This window comes from Microchirus variegatus, assembly GCF_963457635.1.
Source record: "Microchirus variegatus genome assembly, chromosome: 19".
NCBI lineage: Eukaryota > Metazoa > Chordata > Actinopteri > Pleuronectiformes > Soleidae > Microchirus > Microchirus variegatus.
In genome coordinates this window covers 10,913,695-10,940,995 of record NC_139820.1, presented here as the reverse complement: position 1 = coordinate 10,940,995, position 27,301 = coordinate 10,913,695, and the positions used below count along the sequence as shown (strand labels likewise).

The 27,301-nt window shown below is 38.4% G+C and overlaps 3 protein-coding genes across 3 annotated transcripts; 1 reads left to right on the top strand and 2 right to left on the bottom strand.

Moving 5' to 3' along the window:
• Nucleotides 1-5,451: 5,451 nt before the first annotated feature.
• Nucleotides 5,452-13,160, bottom strand: dgke (diacylglycerol kinase, epsilon; the record flags this gene model as incomplete). The annotated part of the gene is made up of 11 exons (XM_083906263.1): nt 5,452-5,945; nt 6,621-6,732; nt 6,886-7,013; nt 7,740-7,811; nt 7,964-8,077; nt 8,993-9,041; nt 9,241-9,398; nt 10,761-10,904; nt 10,995-11,114; nt 11,203-11,362; nt 12,709-13,160. 11 exons carry the CDS (start codon nt 13,158-13,160, stop codon nt 5,733-5,735), a joined length of 1,722 nt encoding a protein of 573 aa, XP_083762389.1. The 3' UTR covers nt 5,452-5,732.
• Nucleotides 13,161-14,798: 1,638 nt separating this feature from the next.
• On the top strand, nt 14,799-20,318 carry cUnh17orf67 (chromosome Un C17orf67 homolog). The gene is made up of 4 exons (XM_083906245.1): nt 14,799-14,918; nt 17,575-17,663; nt 18,788-18,918; nt 19,617-20,318. The coding sequence occupies exons 1-3, from the start codon at nt 14,864-14,866 to the stop codon at nt 18,902-18,904; spliced, it is 261 nt and encodes an 86-aa protein (XP_083762371.1). The 5' UTR covers nt 14,799-14,863; the 3' UTR covers nt 18,905-18,918; nt 19,617-20,318.
• A 2,142-nt stretch (nt 20,319-22,460) lies between these two features.
• Nucleotides 22,461-27,301, bottom strand: cbx8b (chromobox homolog 8b). Its single transcript, XM_083906289.1, has 5 exons — nt 27,160-27,301; nt 26,996-27,039; nt 25,997-26,062; nt 25,368-25,434; nt 22,461-24,321 (listed from the first exon to the last, which is right to left on the bottom strand). Exons 1-5 carry the CDS (start codon nt 27,226-27,228, stop codon nt 23,446-23,448), a joined length of 1,122 nt encoding a protein of 373 aa, XP_083762415.1. The 5' UTR covers nt 27,229-27,301; the 3' UTR covers nt 22,461-23,445.

Sequence of the window (27,301 nt, the reverse complement as noted above, 5' to 3'; positions counted from 1 at the left end):
CTTCTTATTATTCCTCTTCCTCCCAAAGTTTGCCACGTAACTCGTCCCGCAGCTTTGAGGAAAAAAATCTCACACAAGTTGTATCAAAACGTGCGGTTTGATTGGGAATGGTGTGCTATGACTTTTATAAGTGTAACAGAATATTGGCCTATTGGCCTACTGAATATTTACATCCAAATCAGGTGAACAGTGTAGGAATCTCAACACTTTCTATATGTGCCTCCCACTTTTTAGGAGACCAAAAGTAATGGGACAAACTAAACAATCATAAATCAAACTTTCATTGTTTAATACTTGGTTGCAAATCCTTTACAGTCAATTCCAGCCTGAAGTCTGAAGGCATAAACATCACCAGACACTGGGTTTCATCTCTGGTGATGCTCTGTCAGGCCTCGACTGCAACGGTCTTCACTTCCTACTTGTTCTTGGGGCATTTTCCCTTCACTTTGGTCTTCAGCAAGTGAAATGCATGCTCAATCAGATTCAGGTCAGGTGATTGACTGATAACATTCCACTTATTTGCCTTAAAAAAACCTCTTTGGTTGCTTTTGCAGTTTGCTTTGGGTCATTGTCCATCTGCACTGTGAAGCTCCGTCCAATGAGTTCTGAAGCATTTGGCTGAATATGAGCAGATAATATTGCTGGAAACACTTCAGAATTCATCCTGCTGCTTTTGTCAGCAGTTACATCATCAATAAATACAAGGGAACCAGTTCCATTAGCAGCCATACATGCCCACACCATGACACTACCACCACCATGCTTCACTGATGAGGTGGTATGTTGTGGATCATGAGCAGTTCCTTTCCTTCTACACACTTCTCTTCCCATCACTGTGGTACAAGTTGATCTTGGTCTCATCTGTCCAGAGGATGTTCTTACAGAATTGTAACAGTTTTTTTTAGGTGTTGTTTGGAAAATTCTAATCTTGTCTTCCTGTTTTTGAGGCTCACCAATGGTTTGCATCTTGTGGTGAACCCTCTGTATTCACTCTGGTGAAGTCTTCTTTTGATTGTTGACTTTGAAACACAAACACCTACATCCTGGAGAGTGTTTTTGATCTGCCCAACTGTTGTGAAGAGGTTTTTCTTCACCAGGGAAAGAATTATTGTGTCGTCCACCACAGTAGTTTTCCGTGGTCTTCCAGGTCTTTTGGTGTTGCTGAGCTCACCGGTGCATTCTTTCTTTTTAAGAATGTTCCTAACAGTTGATTTGGCCACACCTAATGTTTTTGCTATTTATCTGATGGGTTTGTTTTGATTTTTCAGCCTAATGATGGCTTGCTTCACTGACAGTGACAGCTCCTTGGGTCTCATATTGAGAGTTAACATCAACAGATTCCAAATGCAAATGTCACTCCTGGAATCAACTCCAGAACTTTGACCTGCTTAATTGAAGATGATATAATGAGGGAATAGGCCAAACCTGTCCATGAAATAGCTTTTCAGTCAATTGTCCCATTACTTTTGGTCCCCTAAAAAGTGGGAGGCACATGTATAAAGTGTTGTAATTCCTACACCGTTCACCTCAAATTAAAGCTGAAAATGTGCATTTAAAGTATATCTTGTCTGTTTCATTTGAAATCCATTGTAGTGGTGTATAGAGTCAAGAAGGAGAGAATTGTGTCTATGTCCCAATATTTAAGGACCTGACCGTATGTGTTATGCTACTGCAATATGATTTCATTTAATTAAAACACAGACACATATGGCATAGATATGAAAATATTTATGGGCATTTCTTCAAATGATTGCTTGGTTACATTCAGTTCAATCTAAATCAGTTTCATTTTACAAATATCTGGCAACGATTTCCTGATTTATTTAATTTTAACCAACAAGAGGTGATTTTCTCCCAGACTCAGTTTGGTGGATTCTCAAAATGTTTGAACAGATGTCTGATGTTTTTCGAAAAGCATATATGCATGTATACGTGCGTACATACATATACATTTGAATGCATAATTAAGATTCAGTGTGTATGTTTTTGCAACAGTTAGTGGTGGTAGTCACTCCAAGTGGGCAGGAGAAACTGTGGCGGACTTAGGGTGAATTTTACACAAATAAAAACATAAATATGTGTATTATAGTTTATTTCTGCCAATAGATAACCTAACGTCTGCCCAATGGGCCTGTGGTATTAATGGATGGATTATATTACACACAACTAGAGCTGCAAAGATGAATTGTCATCTATTTTGACAACGGATTAATCGGTTTGAGTGTTCTTGCAATAATTAAAACAAGCGTTCAGATGTTTCAGCTCGTTAAATATGAATATTTTCTGGCTTCTTTGCTCCATATAACATAGAAATCATTAGAACTGAATCATTTTGATTTGTGGACAAAACAAGGCATTGGAGAAACAATCATTTCCAGGTTTGAAAAACACTGATCAACATTTTCTGGCATTATTTTCTCGATTAATCAAGAAAATAACCATCAAATGAATTGATATCATGAAAACAATCATTAGTTGCAGCCCGGCACACAACATGAGTAACAACGTGAGTATGAACACATTTTGAGTGCAGACATTTAAAGATGTGGTGTTTAAGCAACTGCATGTCACATTTTTACTCACAGTGTTCTACCTGCTAGGGTTTAACAAATAATAAACCCCATACAATCAAACAGGAATAAGTTATTAGCCACACAACACAAGCAAGATTTACAGTTTGCTTTACAGGACAGTGATGTTTCAGAAATAATAATAATAAAAAAAAAGATTATCAAGCCTTATATGTTTCATGAGTGTCAGGCACAGCAATCAGGTGTAACTCCACATGTACAGCATATTAAAGGTGACATGGCAAAAAATGAGGTCACTCACCATCAGTAATAGAACCAACTTATTTCAAATATACTTAATATAACATTTGACTTCAGCTGCTAAGTTATTTGAGGCCCACATCTGAATTGAGCTGAAAGCTAAATGTTAAGCATCTTGTAGTAAAGATGCATCATGCTTATGTTTGCTATGTGTTAGCTAGCATAGTCCCACACCTGATCAAGCACAAATAAAAAAAAAAAAAGTTGCATGGTGTGGACCCTGACAGCAGGTTGCGCTATTATACCCTTGACTTTTTTTTCATGAGCTTGCCCATATGAAGTTTTGGTCAATGTACGGCGTAATTACAGGCTACTTGCTGTTTTGCAGTGAATGGTCAAAATGCTCCAAAATTCCAATGGTTGCCATGGCAACAACTTTGAATCTGCGAGACCCTTTGATAACTTTTCATCTTTGATGTGTCTAGTACAAACTGACGTGGTTTTTATGTCGGTATGATTATTGATCTCCAAATCACCAACGTGGACACCACATTCAAAATGGCTGACTTCCTGTTGAGTCGAGGCCATGGTCCCGAGAGGCTTTTTTGTTCGTCTTGGGCTGTGACGTGTTTCCACTAAGTTTCATGCAATTTGGTGCAAATGAATAACGGCTTTGTCCTACTGGCTTTTGCACCACTTTCACGGATTACCATTATTTTATAACAATTTTCACCAGTTCCGATTTGTGTGCCAATTTTCGTCCATTTTCACCAAAGTTTAGCGCCTCAAAAATGAAGAATCCATCACCGTACTGTACTAAATTTCAGAAATACTGCACTGTAAATCAGTGTTTTTGAACAAGAGCTAGTGTGGCTAACAACCTCCTGATAATCCCCATTACATTACATTAAAGCAAATTCAGTGCAACAACACATAAAAACACAGTCTGGACGATCGAGGGCGATGAGACAAAAGGTCAAAGAAAAGACATTCACCTCACAAACAGGTACCACAGAGGTAAATAAACCAACAACACACAGGTATCACGTGGCTAAACACTGATCCCTGGTTAGCATTGTAAGCAGCAGGGTTTGACGGCAGGTTCATTAGAAAGCATTACGCATAAGTAACATTTGAGAGATTACATTTTCTCATATGGCTGTAAGCGATTCAGGCATTCTGTAATTTAAGGGAGCACCTTGTGGCAAAATTAATTTCCCTACAAGAAAAGTTGCAACCAAAAACACGCTAATTGAATTAAGCTAATTAAAACACACCACAAGAACGCATAATGTACGTATGATTAATAATAATAATAATAATAATAATAATAATAATAATAATAATTGGGCTGCAACGTGTTACTCAGCGTAATATTATTTAACCAATTAATGAGTAGTGTGTGAGATTATATCTCATACCTCATATACATCATCAATATATCTCATAATTCAAATTAAATAACAGGTTTGTGGAAAAAACTTTTTTGAGATTTTGACAATTTTCAACATTTATGGACCAAATTAGTCATCAATTTATCAAGAAAATAATCAACAGATTAACTTAATAAAGTAATATTACTTAAAAGGAGTGATAAGTAACTTGCCCAACACAGATTGTTAACTGTAGAGGTTTCAGTTTCTCCTTAACCTACAGACAAATACTGTCTTCAGTCTGCCACCTTGTGGTGACTGTTTGGTAAAACATGGATGAAGAAATACATGCAACCTCTGAAATCATAAAAAAAATAAAAACATTACACAATATAATCTCATCAGCAGTTAACCCCAGACGTCTACATTCTGGTTTCTTGTATGTAAACTACGCTCTGAGCAGTGTAAGGTATTTTTTCAGTGCCACAAAACACAAAATGCAGTCAGTCAAAAGGGCAAAAGTCAGGACAGAAGGGAAATGTGCAAAAATGGAGGCTTCTCCAAACAGCATTTACTTAAAACTACTTTAAAATAAACCTTAATAAGTCAGCCGCTCTGCTGTGGCTATTACAGGAAATTCAAATTTACTGTAGTTTAAAGACTGAGGCTGAGTACAATCTAGCAGCTCGAACACGCTGCTCGAGTCAGTGCATCATTCAGTAAACAAACCAACGTCAGTGTCCAGTGTTGCCCTGCACATCACAGAGTCCTTGCTCCAACCTGTGGGCCAACAATCACACTTCAAAACCCTCACCAATAAATACAGGAAACAACAAAATACATGATTTGTCGGTTGCAGTTTAACGTCTCCACCTCTAGAACCCTGCTTGCTTTCGTGCAGAAATTCTGTTTCTATGCGTTTGTGCTTTTTATGCAACAGAATAAGGGTTAAATTACTATAAAATAATGACCTGCAGGCTCCCAGCAGACACTCAGTGTAACAGTACTGTTCTCTCCTGCTATTGATTTAGACATGGCTTTGAGGGGGGTTTCACTGGAACCTGGGCATCTTGTTAAAAATGGCTGATACCTGCAGATCTGCACTGGGCATTAATTTATAAATACAGTATAATACATATAGTAGAGTGGACTATATATAAATGTATATATATACATATATATCTATATATGGCACAAAGGATCAGTGCAAATAAACAGCAGTATTTCTCTATTATTTTCTCCCCTCCACCTCCTGACTGACCCACGGGTGGAACTGTTTGGGTCACATCATGTTTGGATGTAAAAATCCAGAAATTAAAAAAAAAAAAAAACTCACAGTAGCCCAATTACGAACAAAACTTTCTGACATCTGTGATCTCCGAAAACATCTGAAATGATCCAAACACTAACTGCTCCTCCTACATTTTTACACACTGGGCTTTTAAGGTCAAAGTATATTCAGAGATCCGAGAGGAAGATAAGTTAAGTGCCGTCGCAAAAGAAGCATGAACTGAAAGTAGGGCTGGAAAAAGAACCAAAAACAGCTTGGAAAAGAAGAGCGTTCACACCACGCACTGTTCCAGGTGCATCAAGCACGAGCGGAGGTTGGTGCCAGAGGCCTGGGCGAGTCGTGGGGGGTGGGGCTCTCGGTCTCGGAGGCGCTGGTTTCGTCGTCCGTCTGCTCTGAGCTGTGATAAAGCATGAGGACCTGGGTTTTATGGGTGATGGTGATGGTGCACGGACCCTGGGCCCACGGCTCCCCGTCCACCTGCATGGGCATCTTGGAACTCTTCAGTATGAGCTGTAGAAGTGTGGCATCGAGTATTTGAGTATTACTAAAGCTGCTGTCAGTGAAAAACTTTGGTTAAATACTTGTGTTGTGATGTGACTTCTGCCACTAGGAGTCAGTATCTCAGTCACCACTTCACCAGAATCTGTGTGTGCGTTTACCTGTGTATTTGGTTCCTCTTTAGGACCTTTCCTAGCATAAACACTGACCTTGTCAGGACCCGTAGTCCTCATGTAGACCAGAACCACATTTACTGAGGAACTAGTTAAGTTCAAGACTGAGATTTGAATTGTGGTTAGGTTAAGATTAGGGTTAGACATTAACTGGTTATGGTTAAGGTAAGGGATAACACTTTGGGTCCTCAGAGTGTGTGTACTTGAGGTCCAAAAAAACCCCCACAACTCTAAAGGGCCTTTTCAGGGTTAAGACCTGGTTTTAGGGTTAGACACTTGATGTTGTGATGTTTAAGGTTGGGCTAAGGGGGTTAGGAAATGCATCATGTCTATGATGGGTCCTCGATAAGATATAAAAACAAGTCTGTGTGTTCCAGGTAATACTCATGTTGTGGGGACCTTTATGCGTTTATACAGTCACAAATAATTCAATTTTAAGGTTGTATGATTAGGATGAGTTTCCAGTGAATTAATGTAAGTCAATGTAATGTGTGTGTGTGTGTGTGTGTCTCACCCTGACAGTGTGAGCCTGTCCCAGTCGTACAGGGTTGGCCAGCTTGACCTGGATCTGTGCACAGTGGAAGGAGCCAAACACACCCACCACCTCCAGCAGGCCGTCATCCAGTCTGCGGGGGATAGACAGGAAACAGGCAATGCTGATCAATGTTGGTTGCCATAGTGACCTGGAGCACTTGGACTACCCACATCAGTAAGAGCAGCAGAGCATTAGTCACGACTGAGGACAAATTCTTGCCTCAAAGGCAATATATTATTCTTACCGTGTGGGGGGACAAGGTTCATCCCCCATCCCGTCCCACAGTCTGCAGCCTCCACCCCAGTAACCGATGTTACAAACGATTATGCCCTCCAGACTGGGTAGCGCCACCCTCTCCCCATCCAACTCCAACTGTGGTCAGAAAAAACACAAATATTATCATATTTATCTTTAAATCAATATTTAAAAAAATACTACAAAAGCATATTTCCGGTCTTTAGGCCTCATATTTACTGCATAATCAGCATTCATTCACAGTGAAGCCGTATGGAAAAACGGTAAATGATATAAACAATAAAAAATAAAGAAACAATAATATTAATTTATATAAATTATTTACTATAAAGTTACAAAATCAATACATTTGGCTAATAATTAAGCTATAACAATCAGTACTAAAACTACTTCATGTGTAGTGAGTTTAAATATGTTTGGTAACACTTAAGGAACAAATATTCACCATTAACTAGGTGCTAACTAACATATCCAAGTAGCATACTAGCCCTTTATTAGTAATCATTAAGCATCTTATTCTACATAGCCATTTTCTACCTCTATTACAGCATGAATTAAGATTTTTCCTATATAGGGTGTTAATATGTGCTTAATATTGACTAATAAAGGGCTAGTATGCTACTTATATGCATGTAAGTAAGCACCTAGTTAATGCTGAATATGTGTTCCCTCATCTAAAGTGTTACCATAAGTTTTTTTAATCAGAATATCACAATAAGGATATTCATTTTATATAAGGGATGAGTTTGAGACCTCTGCCCTAAGGGTTATTCAATAAATGTTCATTAAAGCAATCTTTTGGATATGATTTGTGATTATTAAACCAGGGGAAAACTACTATACCTCAATCCTCTTATCCAAATCCTTACATTCCTGCACTAAACAGTCTTTGGTGCCATACAGGAAATAAACAGCCTGAGGAAACAGAAACACACAAACACATTACTGTTCGCTCATGTTAGGGTGAGTGTAGGTGACATTTTCATAAAAAGGGCATTGTGTTGGTATTCAAATACAACTAAATATTTGCACACGATTAGCATGTTGAACGAGGAAGTTGTTCGGACCTTGTTGATGATGCGGCTGGAGAAGAAGGAGGGCGTTTTCTCGCGGTGTGTGTGGAAGTTTAGAGCCATCAGAGCGTCGGGTCCAACAGAGAAGTAGTTATTCATGGACAGAATCTGAAGAAGACAGAAATGATGATGTATTAGTGTGTCAATGGAATGTGGAATGATTTAATGTTTTGAGTGTTCTGTCAGTCGTTAAAAAAAAAGCTCTTTGCTTCTGAAATGTGAATATTTTCTAGATCATTATAACAAAAAAAAAAATATAATTTTAATTTGTGGATAAAACCAAACCCTTCAGAACATCTTGATTTCAAGATTTGGGAAATATCTGCACGATATCCGACATTTTATAATCTTCAGTATTGGCTCACTGTTATTTATTCAACTGCCAATTATTATAAATTACATATTTAATTTATTCAGTATTTAATTAATATTATATTAATATATTTTCTTCATTTAAAATACTGCCTATAATTATGCAATATAATTGTTATCATTAAAAGGGGTGGGAATCGCCAGAGACACCACAATACGATATTATCACGATTATGAAATTTTCACACAACAGCTCCAGTGAGAGTGAGAAATGGCACCATCTCGTGGACTGAAATATCAATTGATATTTTTTAACGCTACATTTGTAACGTCAATAATAAAAATGAGATGGTTAAAAAAACAATATATCAAGAAAAAAAGCAATAATATCAGCACACAACTTACTATATTTCACTATATCGATGTTTCCTCCCAACCCCAATCATTAAACAGTTATATTTTATCAGATGAAGAAATTGGCTCAATATATGGGCAAAAAAAAAAAAAATTCTGCATCAGTTATCAGTCATTGGCTGCCCTGATGTCTAAAAATAAAACTAAGCTAACATTTAAAGTGTAAAAGACAAGTTAATATGCCACAAATAATAGGATGAATAATAATACTAATATATGTTCACATTGCAGTTGAACCTGGTCATAACAAAACCTGAATGACATGATAAAAATTAAGTGAAAAGTCATTAAACTCACCTTTGGTTTTCGGAAATAAGCTCCTTTTGAAGCCACCTGCACTTTCCACCTAAAAATGATGTTTGTAGGTCATTAACAGGAACAATACAGGAAAATAACAAAGATCTCACAATTTATTTACAGATCGGTTATAAAATGTGATAAAACAGTCAAAATAACAGCTACAATTTTCATTGATTGGGTGTTGAAAACCCCCCAAACACATTTGAGACATTTATGAAATACTATCACAATAAAACAGCCCTCACCTGTCCATTTTGACCACCTCAGCATCGAGGATGTTGCGAAGAACCTGTTCCACAGGGATTTCCCCAGCATAGCCATTACCCCAGCCCAGGGTGTTAGAGAGGTCATTTCCTGTCCCCAGGGGAAGGATGGTCACTCTTGGAATAAACTGGTCTTGACCCTGACAGAAGAATAGATGAGCAGCAGGTGTATTATTCACTTTGCACAACGCTATACTATGTTCAGCCTTGACATTAACCCATAGAACACAGTGCATTTAGGCTGGGGTTTTTTTCCCATTACTATTTTACATGCAGAGGCTTTAGGAATATATGTGCAATATAGAGTGTCTTCTATCCTTTTTTTCCAACACAACCTAAAGTCAATCTGACGATTTTTACCAATTATATAAACACACCTGAGCAAAATAAGTACAACAAAGAGGTTTGAATTTGGAAATAGACACAGTTCAAAGTTCACAATTACGATACTCCCGTTTTTGGAAAAATAAATAAATATGCAATTTAAAATGAATCATAACTTACACAAGACAACACATAAGAAGATGAAAAACGCATTTGTAAAGCCTGAAGATGTGAACTATAAACAGTTGTGTATTAAGCCCAATTTATATTCCTGCGAAAAGTGCAGGAATTATACCCTCTGCGACAACGGATAGCCTGTCCGAGAGCCTCTGCGTCGTCTCCGGCTGCACAAAATATTTTTTAAGTGTCTGTCACTGGGTCAAGCTGTCAATCAAGGGCTGCGATTGGTCCTCAGGACAGGCCGAGCTAAGCTGCTCTGTGCCGGCCACAGTACGTACCGAGCGTCCACAGAGGCGGAGCTGATCACTGCCGACAATGTCGCTGCCAAACTATAAATACGTCATATCTTAACACACACAGCACATGTTTAGACTCTAAATGGCTAATTTCTCACTCAAATTATCTTAAAACTGCGTTCCGGGACACAGAAAAGTGAGAAACGGCCACTGTTTCAACAACAACAGTCTTTCTCTCTCGGACTCCATTGCTCACTGTAGCCAGAAGCACAACAACCTTGCGCAGCGACCCCTACTGATCAGGCGGGAAATTGCAGCGCGTATCCGTCACCACGACGGAGAAGTATGAAGGCTCGAGGGGTCTCCGTGGTTACGCAGTTGGAAAGCGCGTTACGCAGTCGGAGAAGTATAATGTGACCTTCATTCCCACAGCAATCTACAACAGGGTGGTGCCTGCAGCACAGATCCGTGTCTCATGAGCACTATGAGTTAACATCCATCCTGAGTGATCTGATTATATGGGAACAGGGTTAAGGCTCGGAGAGTTTTGAAAAAGTGTTGCGTAAACATGTTATCACTTCAGGAAATGTTGTCATCCACACGAAACCCCCCAAAAACAATCTTGTGGAAGGCCTTCCAAGAAGTGTGGAAGCTGTTACAATACTATATATATTTGTCATTACAGTCCCTGTTGGTGAAATGGCCATGTGTATAGTGCATAGTGTATTTTACATTCGGGACAAACTGACTTTTTAATCTCACCTTTAACTTCATGGCATCTACGGCATCCAGCACCCAGCCCACTGTGCCATCGCCTCCACAAACCAGCACCCGGACACTGCCGGGGGGCAGGAGGGTGCACAGCTGCAGGGCTTTGGCAGGAGTCAGTTCAGACAGGTCAAACACCTGGAGAGTAGATGAGATGTTACACCAGTTTCACTCATGCTTTGTCCAAACAACAACAAAAAATGAAAGCTGCACACGCTGCAGACTGACCTGCACTGGGTTGAGAATTGTGCGGAATTCTCGCAGCAGATCCTCCCCCATGTTGTTGCCACTACGAGTGTTCGCCAAAACCAACACTGGAGTCCAGCCACTGCCGCAGGAAGACGCCAGCTACAGAAACACAAGCACCACAATTACTTAAAATGGCACTGGAACCAATCTCACAACACTATCAGTGTGACCGCCATGTCTCCGGCACCTTGCTGAACTCGTCCGGCTGCCGGCGGCGGAGTTTGTTGACGCGATAGAGGTAGTGAGGAGGGATGATGAGGCAGTGGAATTCGCCCAGGTCACACTCGTCTGTATTTGCCAGGCTGTCCATGCAGTCGTCATGCACGGTGGTCTGACACCACACACACCTGAGAGAGGGACAGAGGGAGAGAAAATAGAAAAAGAGAAATCATTTCAGTCAGGAATACTCTTTCTATTACAAATAATTCCATCTTCCTGTTTACAAAAGCACAACCACTGAGTTAAATACATTAAAATGGTCAGTGACAGCTCAAGTCTTTATGGGGCCCAAAGCAGAATTTAATTTGGGGGGCCCCCTCCCACCACTTTGGAGTAGCCAGTGCTAGGTCTGAACAATTTTTAATACATATCTAATTTGCGATTATTTAGAAATTGAGATATTACATAATTATTCTCATTTTCATTTGACCAACATATTTTAAATGATTAGGGTGCAGATCCGTGAGGAAAAATTTTCAGTCTGCATAACATGATGTGTAGAAGTCAGGACTATTATATTATTTAACCTAAAATATATATACATATATAGCGCCCTATGTGATTATAAAATCACAGTAATTGCGTTTTTGACAACATTTCATTTTTCAGCCCGAGCTGCTGCTTGACAATTATTGATACAACAGCAACATTATACATTGTATGAATTGTGGGTGTTATTTACACCACACTGGTGAACATAACATAGTATAACAATGTCAACAGAAAATGTCAAATATGTTTATCGTTGTTTCCCAAACCTGGAGATGATGACGATGTCCTGTTTTATCCACAAACTAAAATGTTATATGGTTATGTGTAGAGCTGCAACTAACGATTATTTTCGTAATCGATTAATCTGTCGATTATTTTCTCGATTAATCGATGAATCGGTTGGTCCATAAAATGTCAGAAAATGTAAAAAAAAACATTGATCTGTGTTTGTCAAACCTGGAAATGACGATGATCTTTTGTCCACAAACCAAAATGATTCAGTTTTAATTATTTCTTTGTTATGTGGAGCAAAGACTAAGAAAATATACACATTTAAGAAGCTGAAACAATCAGAAATCTTGTTTTAATCATGAAAAAAGCTTCAAACTGATTAATCGATTACCAAAATAGTTGGCGATTAATTTAGTAATCGATTAATCGATTAATCGTTTCAGCTCTAGTTATGTGTTTGTGTCACATGGAGAAAAGAAACTGTGCAAGATTTAAAATTAGTTTGACCCCTGCATCCTTGGTGGATGGGTAGCTTGCTCAGGGGCACCCCAACCCTTGACCTGTCCAGGGAATTCAACCGACCCTCCAGTTACGAGCCCAATTCCCTTCCACTGTTTAAGATGCTTAAAGATTAGTCCCTTATTAAAACTTATTCAAACAAAGATAACTTGCTTTAATCATTAAAACAACATTCAAAGCTGTCGATTCATTAAGTAAGCGATCAATCATCGATTAATCGTTGCAGTCCTACCTGAAGTCGCAGAGCTTCGGCTGCGACCCACACTGCTGTTTACACGCAGCACAGTAACTGGCGAGGGGGACGTTTCCACGGACCCAGCGGTGCTTTAAGCCTCCGTCGGACCTGGAGGGGGCCATGATCTCCTTGCACGGCAGGCTCTGGTCTGCCCGGCGCAGGCACTGCTCGTCGGCGCACACGCCGCAGCAGTCGCAGAAAGCACCGTGCAGGATGTGCTGCGAGCAGACGCAGCAGTAGGTGGGCTTGGTGAACAGGTCCGTGTAGTGCCAGCCGTGCTTGCTCTTGCGGAAGAAATCCCTCATGTGCGTTTTCCGCTTCGAGCGCTGGACGCTGCACCACAGCGTGATGAGGACCGGGACGATGACGGCCAGAGAGGTCCACAAGAGGAGTGTCCACTCCTCCCGGGAGCCGCTGTAGTCCTGCGCCTCATCCCGCTCCTGGTTCATCGCTGCCGTTGCTGCCGCTGGAACGACGCTAATGAGCGGAAGTGTGTGAAAAGGCGGAGAGCTCTGTAAACACACGGGACACAAAGCACCTCTGCTCCGCCACTCTCATGTCCACGCACTGAAACGGGACGTTGACACGGATTCTGGCCGAAATGTTAACATGGTTTACGGGGAGAGTAGATGTAAACACGGAGACGACGTGGTGTCGCTGGAGCTACAAGCTAACTATGCTAACTTAGCATTCATCAAAGAGTACTTTAATGTCGAGATGAGTCACTCACCGGGAAGGAGAAACGCGCATGCGTACAGATGTTAGCACACGTTTAACCCTCTGTAATCCGTTTACATCAGTCAGGTCAATGTTTTTTTGTGCTGTGTTTTAATTTCACTGTAGTTTATTTTAGTTATCAGATGGACGCATTACTTTTTGATGCGCCTTTGGGGAAATTCAAATTGACACAATAGCTAAATGCAGCTAGCATGAACCATAACAATTTTAAAATATAATAGATACAATAACCATCCATTCATTATCTACCGCTTTATCCTCCACTGGAGGGTCGCGGGGAGCTGTGTCTTTCTCAGCTGAATAAGAAACACTATAAATGTGAATTTTTGGTTTAGTTGGTTTAATTTAGAGATAAAATGAAGGTTTACTGATTCCCTCTCAAGTTTATTCAGCGAGCACGGAAGTACGCGCAGTGTGTATCTCACTTTTTAAATCGTCTCTGATTAAAAAAAAAAAAAGAGCGAGAGAAACAGGCGTCAGCGCGCATGCGTCAAGAGTTTCATCTCATCCAAGCAGCAAAATCCCTTCACAACCTTAATCATCGTCACGCGCGTGGAATGACGCATTTCCCTCTTATGTCACTGACAGTCCTCCAATCCATCACATTGTTTTTGTTCTGTTTGTGCGCGCGTGCGTGCATATGTGTGTTTTTCACTCACGTTAGATTTGTTCTTAACAATGCTATAATGACCATAAAGAATATTTTTTTCTATATTTGTATTGCCTTTTCTGATTTTAGCAAATTTTTACTTTTCTGTTTAACTTATACAGGTTTAACATATATATATATATATATATATATATATATATATATATATATAGTTTGGTTATTAGTTTGGTGCTTTCACCTGATACTATTGTGTTCTATGTTATTAGCTATTATTAGCTGTCCTTTTATTTGTGAAGCACTTTGTAAAATTGTTTTGAAAAGTACAAGATAAATAAAGATGTGCGCCGTTTTAAAATGTCAAAAATGTTCAGTTTTCAGTGGCTGTGCTTGCACTGCCATCTAGTGGACATGATGGGTGCTCAGTGGTTGTGCCAGTGCAGGAGATAAAAACTAAAAACTAAGTTACTACAGCTGTTTATACAATATATATACATACATATGCTGTGTATACATAGTGTGTGTCCTACGGTGGCTCTGGTGGCTCAACACAAATACAAAAGCACATTTAATATGTTGCAATGTACTTTTAATTTAATTTAATTTAATTTAATTTACAACAGTTATGTTTTATAATAGAAATACATTAATACACAGAAGGAGGTGCAGTGTGTGTGTGTGTCTGTGTGAGTGACAGACAGTTTTGTGGGGGACGTGCAGGAGAAGGTGGAGAATTCTCCCCTTCACCCTCACTGGACTCTGGTCAGGACCTCAGAGCTGAGGAGACAGAACAAACAAGAGGAGAAGATGAAGAAGCTGCTGGTGTTTCTGCTCTGCCTGGCCCTGTTGACCATTCACACAGGTAAGAAGCTCTCTTGGATTTGCACAACTCTTTATTTCTGTTTTATTAAACATTTATTTCACTTGTTAAACCACAACATTACAGATGTTTGCCACAAAAGAGCAAATTCAGATTTTTTTGTGTTGGTTTTTAGCTTTTTTTCCCCCTGTATATTATTATTTATGTTGTTATTACCACATATTTTATATATTTATGCATAAAAACACACAAACAAGATGGACAATGAAAATAGCCTGACACAGTTATATTAATGCATAAATGTATCGGTTAATGAGCGCAACAGTAGCTAATGGTTACTTTTTTCCTTTAAAACCATTTTAAGAGATGAAGGTTTCAAGTTTGAGCTTGAATTGAAAAGAAAAGTGTTGCAGATTTAACTGTTTCTCTTCTGACAGTTTGGGCGGAGGAATTATAAAGAATGCCTTTGTTTTCATTCTTCTTCTTTTTTAAGTAAATGAGTCTGTACATGTCGCTTGATTGAAAGTGGATAATGAAGAAAAGCTCATGTTTGAAGGATTTGCACGGATTTCAGTGACTCTCTCTGGTGTGTGGAAAGAGATAACAGTTCAGTTTCAGCATGTCCTCTTCTTTTCTTTTGCTGCAAACTGCAGTTTTTGTTTTTTTTAGTGTTTTGCCACGTTGCTGTGAGCAGCAGCAGCAGCAGCAGCAGTTTCTTCTCCTGACAGGAGAGGACAGAGAGAAAGTGCCTGGCTGCCTGTTGGGGTCATGTGCTGCACAGACTGGACTCCCTGGGGATGGAGGAGGATGAATGGGCACATTGTTACCTTCCACCAAATACCCCGCTGCCTCCCAATAAGAGCCCGGGTTTGGAGGAAAAAGAGAGACAGAGACAGAGAGTCCTCGCTCTGCAGAGGCCAGAGTGCAGAGATTTGTGTGTCAGAGAGAGAGAGCGGGAGCAGCTCCCTTGGGTCTGACGTTTGGAAGCAAACAGCCTCACATGGGCTTAAATAAACCGGCCAGGTCAGCAGCAGCAGCAGCAGCAGATAGTGGAGAGAGGTTTATTCATGGGTGTGAATACAGCCACAGTCAGAGGAATGTTATCCTGGTGAGCCACGATCCAGCTGCCAAGCAAACAGCTGTTATGTTCCTGGCAAAAACCAAAATATCTGTTTTTTCTGGCGTCGCTTTTTTTTTTTTTGAATTAACGAGGCTTCCATTTCCTTTGACTGGAAGCAAACGTGTCCCACTTGTATATGTGAATCCAGTTTTACTTCGTTAATTCAGAAAAGCATCCTTTTTCCTCTCTCAGTGAATGCTACTGTTTGCAAACAAACTGCCAACAGCATCCACAGTTTCCCCAGGAAAAATATATCTGATCTCTAAAATTTGCTCTCCTTTGGAGTTCAGATTCTACTGTTGAAGAGAGGATGTAGCTCACTGGTAGAGCGCGTGCTTTGCATGTATGAGGTTCTGGGTAGCCTGTGGTTAAGTGGAAGGACCCTGGGTGCAGATAATAAGCTCCTGCTCTCATACATGCATTGTTCATTGTTCAATTGTGTGTGTCTGAATAAAATAAACGTCTACTTTAAAATCACTGGCGTAAAAACATCAGATTAGGCACAACAGTGCAAGGAAATACTAACAACACTGAAAACATGGGAAGTCACTAACACACTAAAACAACATGTTTAGTACTCACTTTATTTCATTTTATTGTATTTTGCACCTTAGAGTCTTTCACTTGCTGTTACGTTCCAACAAGGGACTGAATTAAAACATACAAAATGGTGAAAATACAGATTATAAAAAGGATGTTGTACTTCTTTGTTAGTGTAGTAATCTTGTGTGAAAGTGTGAAATTCAAAGTGTGGCTGGTATGTCTGGTTTGTTTGAGCTGCTGTAGAAACGTGGCAGCACAAGATGGCAGCCTTCCTAAAGCAGTACATAAAGCAAGTTGTGTCTGTCCGTCTGTCTGTCTGACTGTGTGTCTGTGACAGGCATATCTCGCTGACCGGTAATCAGATCGCCCTACGACTTTGGATATGGGTTGAGCATGGCCCGATGGTGTGCATCCTTGATTTTCAAATTTTTTGGAGGAATTTTAATTTTCGCTGATTTATCACGCTACACCAGACAGGCAGCGGCTCATCAGCAGCAGCTGTGCTGTCTGGAGCGGGGAGGTGGGAGTGAAGAGGCTCACACGGTTCACCGCAGAACATGGTGTTACTGATACTGAAACGACAAAGTCGGTGTCCATTCACCAATACGCGAGCACATATTTATTTTGTGTTAGCATGCTACTAATTTGCGGCTAACTGGGCGAACCTGTTTCCAAAGGTAAACTATGAGGCTACGGTTAGCATTAGCGTAGGGCTAACAGCGCAAATTTTTAAATATTCGATTAGCATTAGCGTAGCTAGCTGTTGTGACTAGCGACGCCAGTGTATATTAGCCTTTATGTTCCTTATCATGCATTACCATAACTGAAAAATCTATAGGAATTCCAACGGGCACTTCACTAGTACATATAAAAGACCAAATTATCTTTTATTTAAACAAACAAATAAACAAACAAACAAAACACTCTCAGGCTGTAGAATACATATTTACCAGTATACCCCCCTTAATGACACACATTAGACTTCTACAAACAGTCTGATAAAAACTGTGTTTCTTCTCTCTGTATCTCCGTCAGATGCCAATCCCATCATCAAAGAGAGCTTGGCGAAGCAGCTGCTTCGCAGTAAGAGGCAGAAGCCTGGACATCCTGATGAGCCAATGAGGGTAAAGTTCACTCAGAGCAAAGTACACAGTTACAGACTCACCTCCAGATTATTGTGTCGCAATAGTTTGTTAATAAATTCTTTATGACGCATTTATTAACTGAGGCGTTTAAAACAGTCAACATGTGAAAGACCGATGGTTATGTATGAATACAACTATAGCCACTAATATTACATTATCCAGCATTTATTACAGGGTTACATACAGTTATATGTTTAATATGAGGAGAAAATGTTGTTGTACAAATATTTAAATGACTACTGAAAACATCTTGTATATTTTTACAACATTATGAAGAGTTATGATGCAGTTCATGATTTCAAGTGTATTACAGTGATTTTTACGCATTTATTAAACATTTATACACATTTTCAGGTGATTTAAACAGTTTAGAGAGCCAATTAAGGAGAGCTGTTATTATGTATGAATACAACTATAGCCAATAATACTACTATTATCCAGCATTTAGTATATGTTTACACACAGTTATGTGTTAAATATGAGGAGTAAAAGTTACTGACAAATATTTTAATTACCACACAAAAGTCCCGAATGACATCATAAACTGTTCCGATTATGGCAAGCAGTTTATAATCCACAAAATATACATGAATTTATTTAAACCTTAAAAAAACAAAAAAAAAGGTTAATCAATGTGACACAACAAAAATAAGTAAGCTCATTTAAAGAAGAGTTCTAGAAGATCATCCGTATGCAAAACATTTGGAAGTGAAGAGTGAGGTGAGGAATATTTCCGAATTTTACACATTGTACCTTTAACTATTTCCAGCAGGTGAATGTTTAAGCCACATTGTATTTTTAAATGTTTTTTATTATTATTTAAAGATAAAAAGAAAAAAAAAACCTACTTCATGTTCAATGAGAGAAATCACAGAGAAAATGCATTGGAAAATATAATCTAAACACATGAGATACCATATGCCCTTATTTAGATTAGATAAATACATAACAATACATTCAACCATAAACACATACAGCAATGAAACAATAAAAGTTGATGTCATTCAACTTGCCGTTGAGTTTGAACAAGGGTCGGAATTAAAAGGATATTATATTTGTTATTATTATATCGTTCAACCATGCACACGTCTCTCCCTGTGCAGGAGCACATGCTCCACATGCAGGTTCTGGATCAACGAGCCCAGGAGACGAACATGGAGCACTGGCTGAACCCTCACTGCTATCCTCGCTGTGACAGGAACTATGGACACCCTGTCTGAGGACGAGGGCAAAGGTCACCACAAGTCTCTTTAGGATCACTTCAAATCGTCAACATCAACATAACATCTTTTTTTTTTGCAGTCTTGATGATTTTTCTCTGTTTTTTATTTTAATGGTGTCATTACTGTTATTATTATTAGCATATCAGTAATGACCAATATTTGGTTTAAAATTAATGATCTGATATCAGTAAACAGGCCAAGATCCTCTGATTTGACTAATAAATACAGTCGGCTGAATAGGCTGCTGCCTCTTTAACTTTGACGCTTTTGCCCTCTCCAACTACTATTGTTTTAATGTATTTATTTTGCAGAATGAAGACAATGTATATCTATCTGCTAAATATTATGTTAATTTCACTACAAAAGAGATTAAATGACCTCTGCACTTTGGGGTACAGGGGAAAACACATATATCGATATCAGTTATTGGCCCAAGCACTCCTGATATATTGACAAAAATTCAAATATTGTGCATCCTAGTCAGGCAAAGACCTCAAACTGATTTAAAACTAAAAAGATATTTCTAAAATATAATATTTAATTCTGTTTTTAACCCCCCCAGCCATATCTTTGCACAGCCTGAGTGATTTATGTATAAGATTGAGTTTCTCCTCAAATAAGAGAGGCTTTCTGATACTTAAACTGTATTTAAATTGATTTCATCTCATTTAAACTGATGTTTTACTGTTTTTTGTTTCACTCTTCACAGCGAAGAACCTGAAATGACAACATGGACTCGACAATGGCAGCAGTGACAATGTCTGAAACACAAACAAAGAGACTGACGACTATCACTTTTAGTGATATGGCCAAAATAAACCATGTTATTGTGATTAAAATTGAAAACTCAAGCTCAAGTTTTGATCCTCAGTGAAAGGTGAAGCAGTTAACACTGGTTTTAAATCTGGGACCAAACATTGAATAGTGGTGATGCATCATGTCTCCTAATGTGTTTACACAGTGAATAAACAATATAATCAATATATACTACTATAATATACTCTACTTACAGTATATACTCAGATGTAACTTCCTGTTTTATTTTTCAGTTTGTTCATTTACTCTCTAAACTGTGTGTTATGAATCACCACACAGTGAAGTCTTCATTCCAATGAAAATAAATCAGAACGCATGAGTGACAATAACAATGGTGGACTTTTCTTTTATGGTTGTTTTTCATCCATTGATATTGAAAAAAAAAAAAAAAAAAGGAAGGAGGAGTTCTTCTGAGGAAAGGGATGGTCATCTTAACCTTTAACCTTTAACCTGACTCCACCCCCTAAAATGTAAATGCTGGAGCTAAAGGCCTTTATGGAAATGCAAATGTTCATTTTCAGTGTGTAAACTGCAGTTTGGGGTAAATTTCACAAACATAAAAAACATAAATCAATGTATTTTATTTACTGTTTTTCATTGTCTGAGGTGTGTGTGTGTGTGTGTGTGATATATATATATATATATATAATATATACTATACACATAACTATTATACATAATGTGGAGTTTAAGGAGCACATTGACATATAGTTTTTAAAGTCTCAGTGCTTTATAAAAAAAAGAAGGTTTATTTAATTTTAATTAAATGTTATTTATTTAAATGTATAGTGAACAGGAGGTACGCCTTTTAGAGCATTCCTCTTTATATGCTGGTGTTTCCCTGTGTTTTCTACTTTCAAAATAAAAGTCAATTAATTAATTTACTCATAAGACACTTTATTTGTCTCATTATTTCATTTGGATGAAATAATCTTGACTTTGTCCTGAAGGATCAGATGATAAGTGATCATGTGACTGCGTCTTCAGTTCACCCGCGTTAACCAAGTTAAATCCGCATCCTCGGGATCCGGGCGGATTAACGGCGACACAGTAATTAATTAAGTAAACAAACAAATAAATACATAAATAAATAAATACATAAATACATACTCGTGCCTACACATTTACTTCATATGACGTTTAAATTATGACTCTCGTGTGTGTAATAAAAAAAAAAGTATTAAGCACTGGACGCATTTTCCTTTTACATCTTACTTATTTGTCTTATTTATTTATTTATTTATTTTCAAACCGCGCACATTAAAGGCTTAAAGTCTTTCGGGGCCTCAAAATCAAACCATGACGAGTTTAGTGATAAATATAACAAAAATATGACACAACAGTACAATATGAATACATTTTGTCAAACAGAAAGCAGTGTAGGCCTGTTGGTGTTTTTTATTATTATTATTATTTATTTTTTGCATCGATTCTCGTTCCACCACAGAAATGAAGGTTACATGAGCAATACAATTATGAATCTTAGTGAAATAATAGAGATTGAACGGAACAGAACATAAATTAAATGATAGAGAGCGACAGTTTAAAAAAAAAAAAAAAAAAAAGATTTCCTTATTTACAAACTATTTATGTTATTATGTTCTTATTGTTCGTTATCAAAGACAAAAAAGTTCCATAGTACATATATTCAAAATAATAATAATAATAATAAAGATATATAAAGGTGAATACATGCAACATAATATACACAATAAACTATTTACGTGCCTGTATTTACGCGATAAGATAAGAACGCCACAAATATATCGGGTTAGCGATGGTTCTAAATAAGGCTTTACGAACAGGCATTTTATCTCGTGTGTACGTGTTACGACAGTAATATCTGCTGACGTCAGGTTCATCTGATGATGATGATGATGATGATGATGTTGAAGAATAATTCACAAGATGGCGGCCGAGATATTTAATGTCCCCGCGCTCGCAGCAGGTAATAAAATAGATCATGAAATACGAAATACCGTGTTTCATTACTTATTGAAAATTAAAAAAAATATTACTTTTTATTAGCATTATAGCTAATGTCAAAGTCTCTGTTGTAGCCTAAGGCAGCACTATAGGGGCTAAAATGGTATTTTCTGTACCGTACACATGCATTTAATTGTCGAGACAAATCAGCCATATTAATATAAATGAACGCAAACGTTCATTTGTGTCCGTTTAGCCAATGTTATCGCTATATTTTATTTATTCTACATCATTCGTGTATTGTCTGTTTTAATACGTCACGTATATATAGACTACATGTTATAAAATATATCGGTTGCATATATAAATATTATATACAGAAAATGTTTTAGTCATCAAATATACACAGTTCTTTAAACATTTAAGAAACAGACATTTTACTGCGGTTTGATGAGAGAAGCCCTCGTCTACTGATGACGTGACAGACGGGACTGTTTTCAATTTAAAAAAACACATTTTTACTACATATTAAAATAAATCATATATATATAGGGTTTTATATATACATATATATATATATACACTCATAAAATTCAACAAATGAAAACGTAACTAATAACAGCAGCGATTGAGATGTATGCGCAATAACTGCGTCTTCGATTTTAGGTAAAAGAAAAAGATTCCCGTTTAAAGGCCTTAACGGTAAAATAAAAATAAATAAAAAATAAAAATACATCAACACAACGAAATGAGAAAATTCAATGCATTTATTGAAAAAGCGTCTAAAAGGCAACCTGACAAAACATTTTTTTATTTCCTTTCTTTCTTTTTACATCAATGCACCATGACTTTTTCTATGAAAAATTTAAAATATACTATAGTAGTAGTTATATGCCTTGGGGAAACTCTTAAAGTGTCTGTGTTGGATTATTAATTTAGCTTACAACTAGAAACGTTAGAGACATGACGAAGAACAACAACAAAACGGATTAATACTTTTAAATTCAAAGTGCTTTAGTCATTTTTTCTCTCTTTTTTTCTTTCTTTAAATATAAATCATTTGAAATTAAACAGGACATCTTCGGTCTAATTAGTTCTCATTATGGAGAATTGTTTCATCCACAGGCTGGATTTTAAATCTTTCAGCCTGAACGTGAGCTCAGGCTGAAAGAGATGGAAATGAAATAAAAATACATTCTAGTTAGTTATTTTTTGCAAAATAGTAGAAATTCACAAAGCTCTGCACAGACAAGTCGCCGCTTTAGCAGCTGCAAAAGGAAACATGCAACTTGTCCATGTTAACCAATGTAAAATGGACTTCATTTGATTTGGTCAGTACATTAAATAGATGTCCAGCTTTATAATATATACACATATGCACATGTGTGTAATTTGCCTTTATACATTTATACAAAAACTGCTTTGTTTTAAAAAGGTCCAGTGTGTAAAATCAAGGGAGGATTTATTGGCATATACTACCCTTTAGTAAATTTGTATAAAGTAAAAGTAAAAAATAAAAAATTGTTTTTGAGACATTAAAATAAACCGTTGTGTGTTGCTTTGGAAGCAGAATCTTGCTACACAAATAAAGAAAGACAGATATCCTTTCTGGTAAGTTTTTTGATGTGCTTGGGGAAGGAAGGGGTGAGAGGAATGGTCAATTTGCAGTTTTATGTTTAAGTATTACTATTTTTTCTACACACTGGATCTTTAAAATTACTCTGTGTCCTTTTACTATTCATCAGAGTACCAAGAGAAAACAAAGCGTGGTGTACAAAACACAAAGAAACAAAAGATCATCTCTTGTCTTTGAAGAAGCCTTTTGAAGTACTGCTCTCCTTGATGGTCACGGTCAGGAAGTTGGCGGTAACGTCCGTCACCAGCACCTTTTCCACGCTGCTGAGGGACGGCCTCCACAACACTTCGTCCACGTCGTCGGTCAGCCGTGCCGGGGACGGCCTGTCCAGGAAGTACGGCTTCTCTATGAGTGGAAGGTCCGCGGGGCGACTCAGGCTCGGGCTTGTGTTGGACCGGTGCTTGAAGTGAGCAGGCGCCAGGAAACTGGAGCCTTCCTTCGTCCTGTGAGCGTCCATGTCTGTTCTGTGTGGATGCAGGCTGCGGTCTGAGTAGAGCTGTTTAAAGGAGCTGCCGCTGTTGTGCTGCTGTTGGTGGTGATGACGATGATGATGATGGTGGTGGTGATGGTGGCGTTTATGGCCATGACTGTGGTTCTCTGGGTGTCTGTGGGCCACTTTCAAGAGCGTCATCTCTTCCACTCCCTGGTACTTTACCAGTTTGTGAGTGCCGTGGCTCTCCTGATCGTCTTCCCTCCTCCTCCTGTGCGGCTCGGAGGCCGCAGGGCCACAGCCGATGTCATGGAAGCGGGGTTTAGGCTTCGGCCCTCTCTTTTTGGGTATGTGGATGAGTCCATCTGCGCTGGTCTGCTGAAGAGAAGGTTGGTGATGCCCAGTGGTGCAAAGTTCTGGTGGTCGAACACGTATGCTCTCTCCACGGTTGACAGTACTGGGAGGGAAAATGGTGGGAACGACAGCTCGGAGGCCTTCTCTTGCTCTGGGGGTGATGACAGGTTCTGGAACTGGGTAGCTGACGTGCCTCCCTCTGACGGCCTCACTCCTGAACTCATAGCACTTGGCTTTATCTTTTGCCTGAGCCTAAAAAAATAAAATACAATTACGTGGACAGTTTTACTGCAAATTCTCCTCAAACGCAACATTTTATTGCTACAATTACCTTGATTTGAGAGTGGCAGTGACCGGAAAAAAAATAATTCATATTCTTGCATGCAGAGAACAGATTATACTGATGCTCTCAGACTCTAACTTAAGATAGTGCAGTACCACTGTGAGTCAAATCTCTCAAGCATTATTTTGATTTATTTGCAGTTAATTTAATTTGTCTTGTTTTGAGAGTATAATAATTACTTTAATATTTTTCTGGATACTGTATATGATTAGGAACTCTATTGTGCTTTCTGGAAACTTTGTATGAATTGTGCCATTTTTACTTTGCTGTATGTAATGTCATTTTTAACTTTAATTTTACTGTACTATGCGTTTCTGATTTGCAAGTCAAAACATTTTAGTGTAAAGAAAAAACAGCTTTTGATTGTTTCATGTTCTATGGACAGACATTATTTAAACTTAGCAGCTGTGATGCACTGATTGCAGACATAAATGTAAAAAAAATATGCACTTTTGTCCAAGACTGACAAACTTAACAGCTCAGTGTGATCTGAGATTTTGGTAAAAAAAAAACGAGTGGAAAGACGTAACAAACTGCAGAAGTAAAAGGCTCCTGTCAGGCCACAGGATTTATAAGAGACATTCCACCAGACATTCCACCAGGTCGGTCATTGAGCAATTATCACGGTTCACTCTCCTGAAAAGCTGGGTTTTTTAGGGCTGCAACAAGTAATCGACTATTAATCTGCAATGAAATTACTATTTTTAAATGAAAATTATGTTTTTTTCTTGTAAAAACAAAAGCATGTCCTGTGATTTCAGCCTCTTAATTGTGAAAATGTTCCGGTTTCTTATAGCTCCTCCAAGACATGACACTGAATATCTTTGGTTTTAGTGACAACAACAAAAGTATTTCTGAACAGTTTTGATATTTGTTTGTTAGGAAATGGTTAGTATATAGTAAAGACAGACACCACAGTTGGATTTTAAGTTCCTATGTCTGCGACTGTGTTTACCTTGAGTAGAAAAGTCTTGGGCTTTGGTCCTCTCTTTTTAGGTCCATACATCTCTCTCTCTCGCTCCCTGTGGAGAAAAGAGCAGCAGACTCACACTGTGAGTGTCAAAAAAGACAAAACACCACACACTTTATTAGGTACACCTGTTCAACTACGTGTATTTAAACAGCAATCCTATGAGAACAACTCAAACAGTACATTTAGACATGTCAACATGATAAAGACAAGCTGCTGAAGTTCAGATCAAGCATCAGAATGAGGAGGAAAAATCATTTCAGTGACTTTAAATGTGGTCATGGTTGTCTGTGCCAGACTTCTGCTTATCTACTGAGATGTTTACAGAGAATGGTCTAAAAAAAGACAAAATATCCAGGGAGCAGCAGTTCTCTTGGAGAAAATGCCAGGGGTCACAGAAGAGTCACCAGACAGGTTCAAGATGATAGAAAGTCAACATTAACTCAAACAACCACTTGTTACAAACAATGTATGAAGAAGAACATCTCTGAACACACACCAGATCAAAGACCTGACAGCAGACGTCCTTCAACAGCAGAAGGCCACACCTGATGACAACTCCTGTGGCTTTAATGGACATATTAAAGTTCAACAACTCTGCTCGGTCATCTTACCTCTGTTCAAAAGCAGCAAACAGTCGGGGGTCCAGAATATTCTCCTCTGGTTCCCAAGTGCTGTATCTGTCCAGTTATAAACATCAAATTAGACACAAGGGTAATGTTTCTGTTTAGAAGACAATAAAATGTTTAAAAATCAGCATTTCAATTACTTACGCCCCATATTGTTGGAACTTTGATTTACCATTATATTTATTCAGTGAATGGTCACCCAGACTTTTGCACCACCTACTGCTTATGTCCATGAAGTAACTTACTGTATTGTCTTAAAAAGCAGTGGGTGGAAACATGCATAACTGTGCATTTAGTTTTATAGACTACGAAAAGAAAACATCATCTTTTATTCCCAGTCTCCTTCCATTGCACATATTGAGATGTATGCTTTATCAATATCTTTTTCATTGCCCACAAGTGTAAAAAAGATATGCATCATTTCAAATGTTCACAATTTTTTTTTGTAATATGTGGACTAAAAAGTGGACATTTTATCTTAAATGGCAATGTTTTAACAATAAACCAACTTTACCACCAATATTTCACATTATTTTTTCCAACTTTACTGCTTGCATACAGGTTCATTAAAACCATGCGAATCAAAAATGACCATAACATTAGAAGTGAACCCAAAAGGGAAATAATTAATGCCATACCATTTATGGATTTATATATATATATATATATATATATGTTCATCACAAGTCGTATCGTCATGGCGATATTCGACGACCAGATATCGCATGTTTTTCCTGTATCGTGCAGTCCTAGCTGTCACACACGCACGGACACACACATACACAGCAGCGTGTACAGACTGTACAGTAAATGTAGTGATAAGTAGGTGACCGTGGCGTTAGCCTACGAGCTAGAGTATTCACCTCATGTTTTTCTTTTTTCTTTTTTTAATCCGGTAGTGTCGCTGCTAGCTCGGTGCAAGCTAACGACAGTGGTGAGACAGAGACAGTAAACATGCCGGAGACACAATGAGACAGCACTTACTTTGGAGACCACCCCTTCCATTTCACAAGGTACTCAATGCGACCCTGCGTGCCACCAGAAACAAACACAAACCACTTGGTTAGCTCGCGGGGCAACAACAGTAGTGCTACGGAGAGCGAGTGTGGTGCAGTGTGATAAATAAATATATATAAATGTCCAACAACCTTCCTTATCCTGCGTTTGATAATGGACTCGGCGGCGAACACTCGCTCCCCGACGGCAGACAGCTCCATGTTCGCTCCGCTGCTTCCTACCGTTAGCTCGCAGGACGCAGCTAACACAGCTAGCAGCGCAGATATTTTTCTC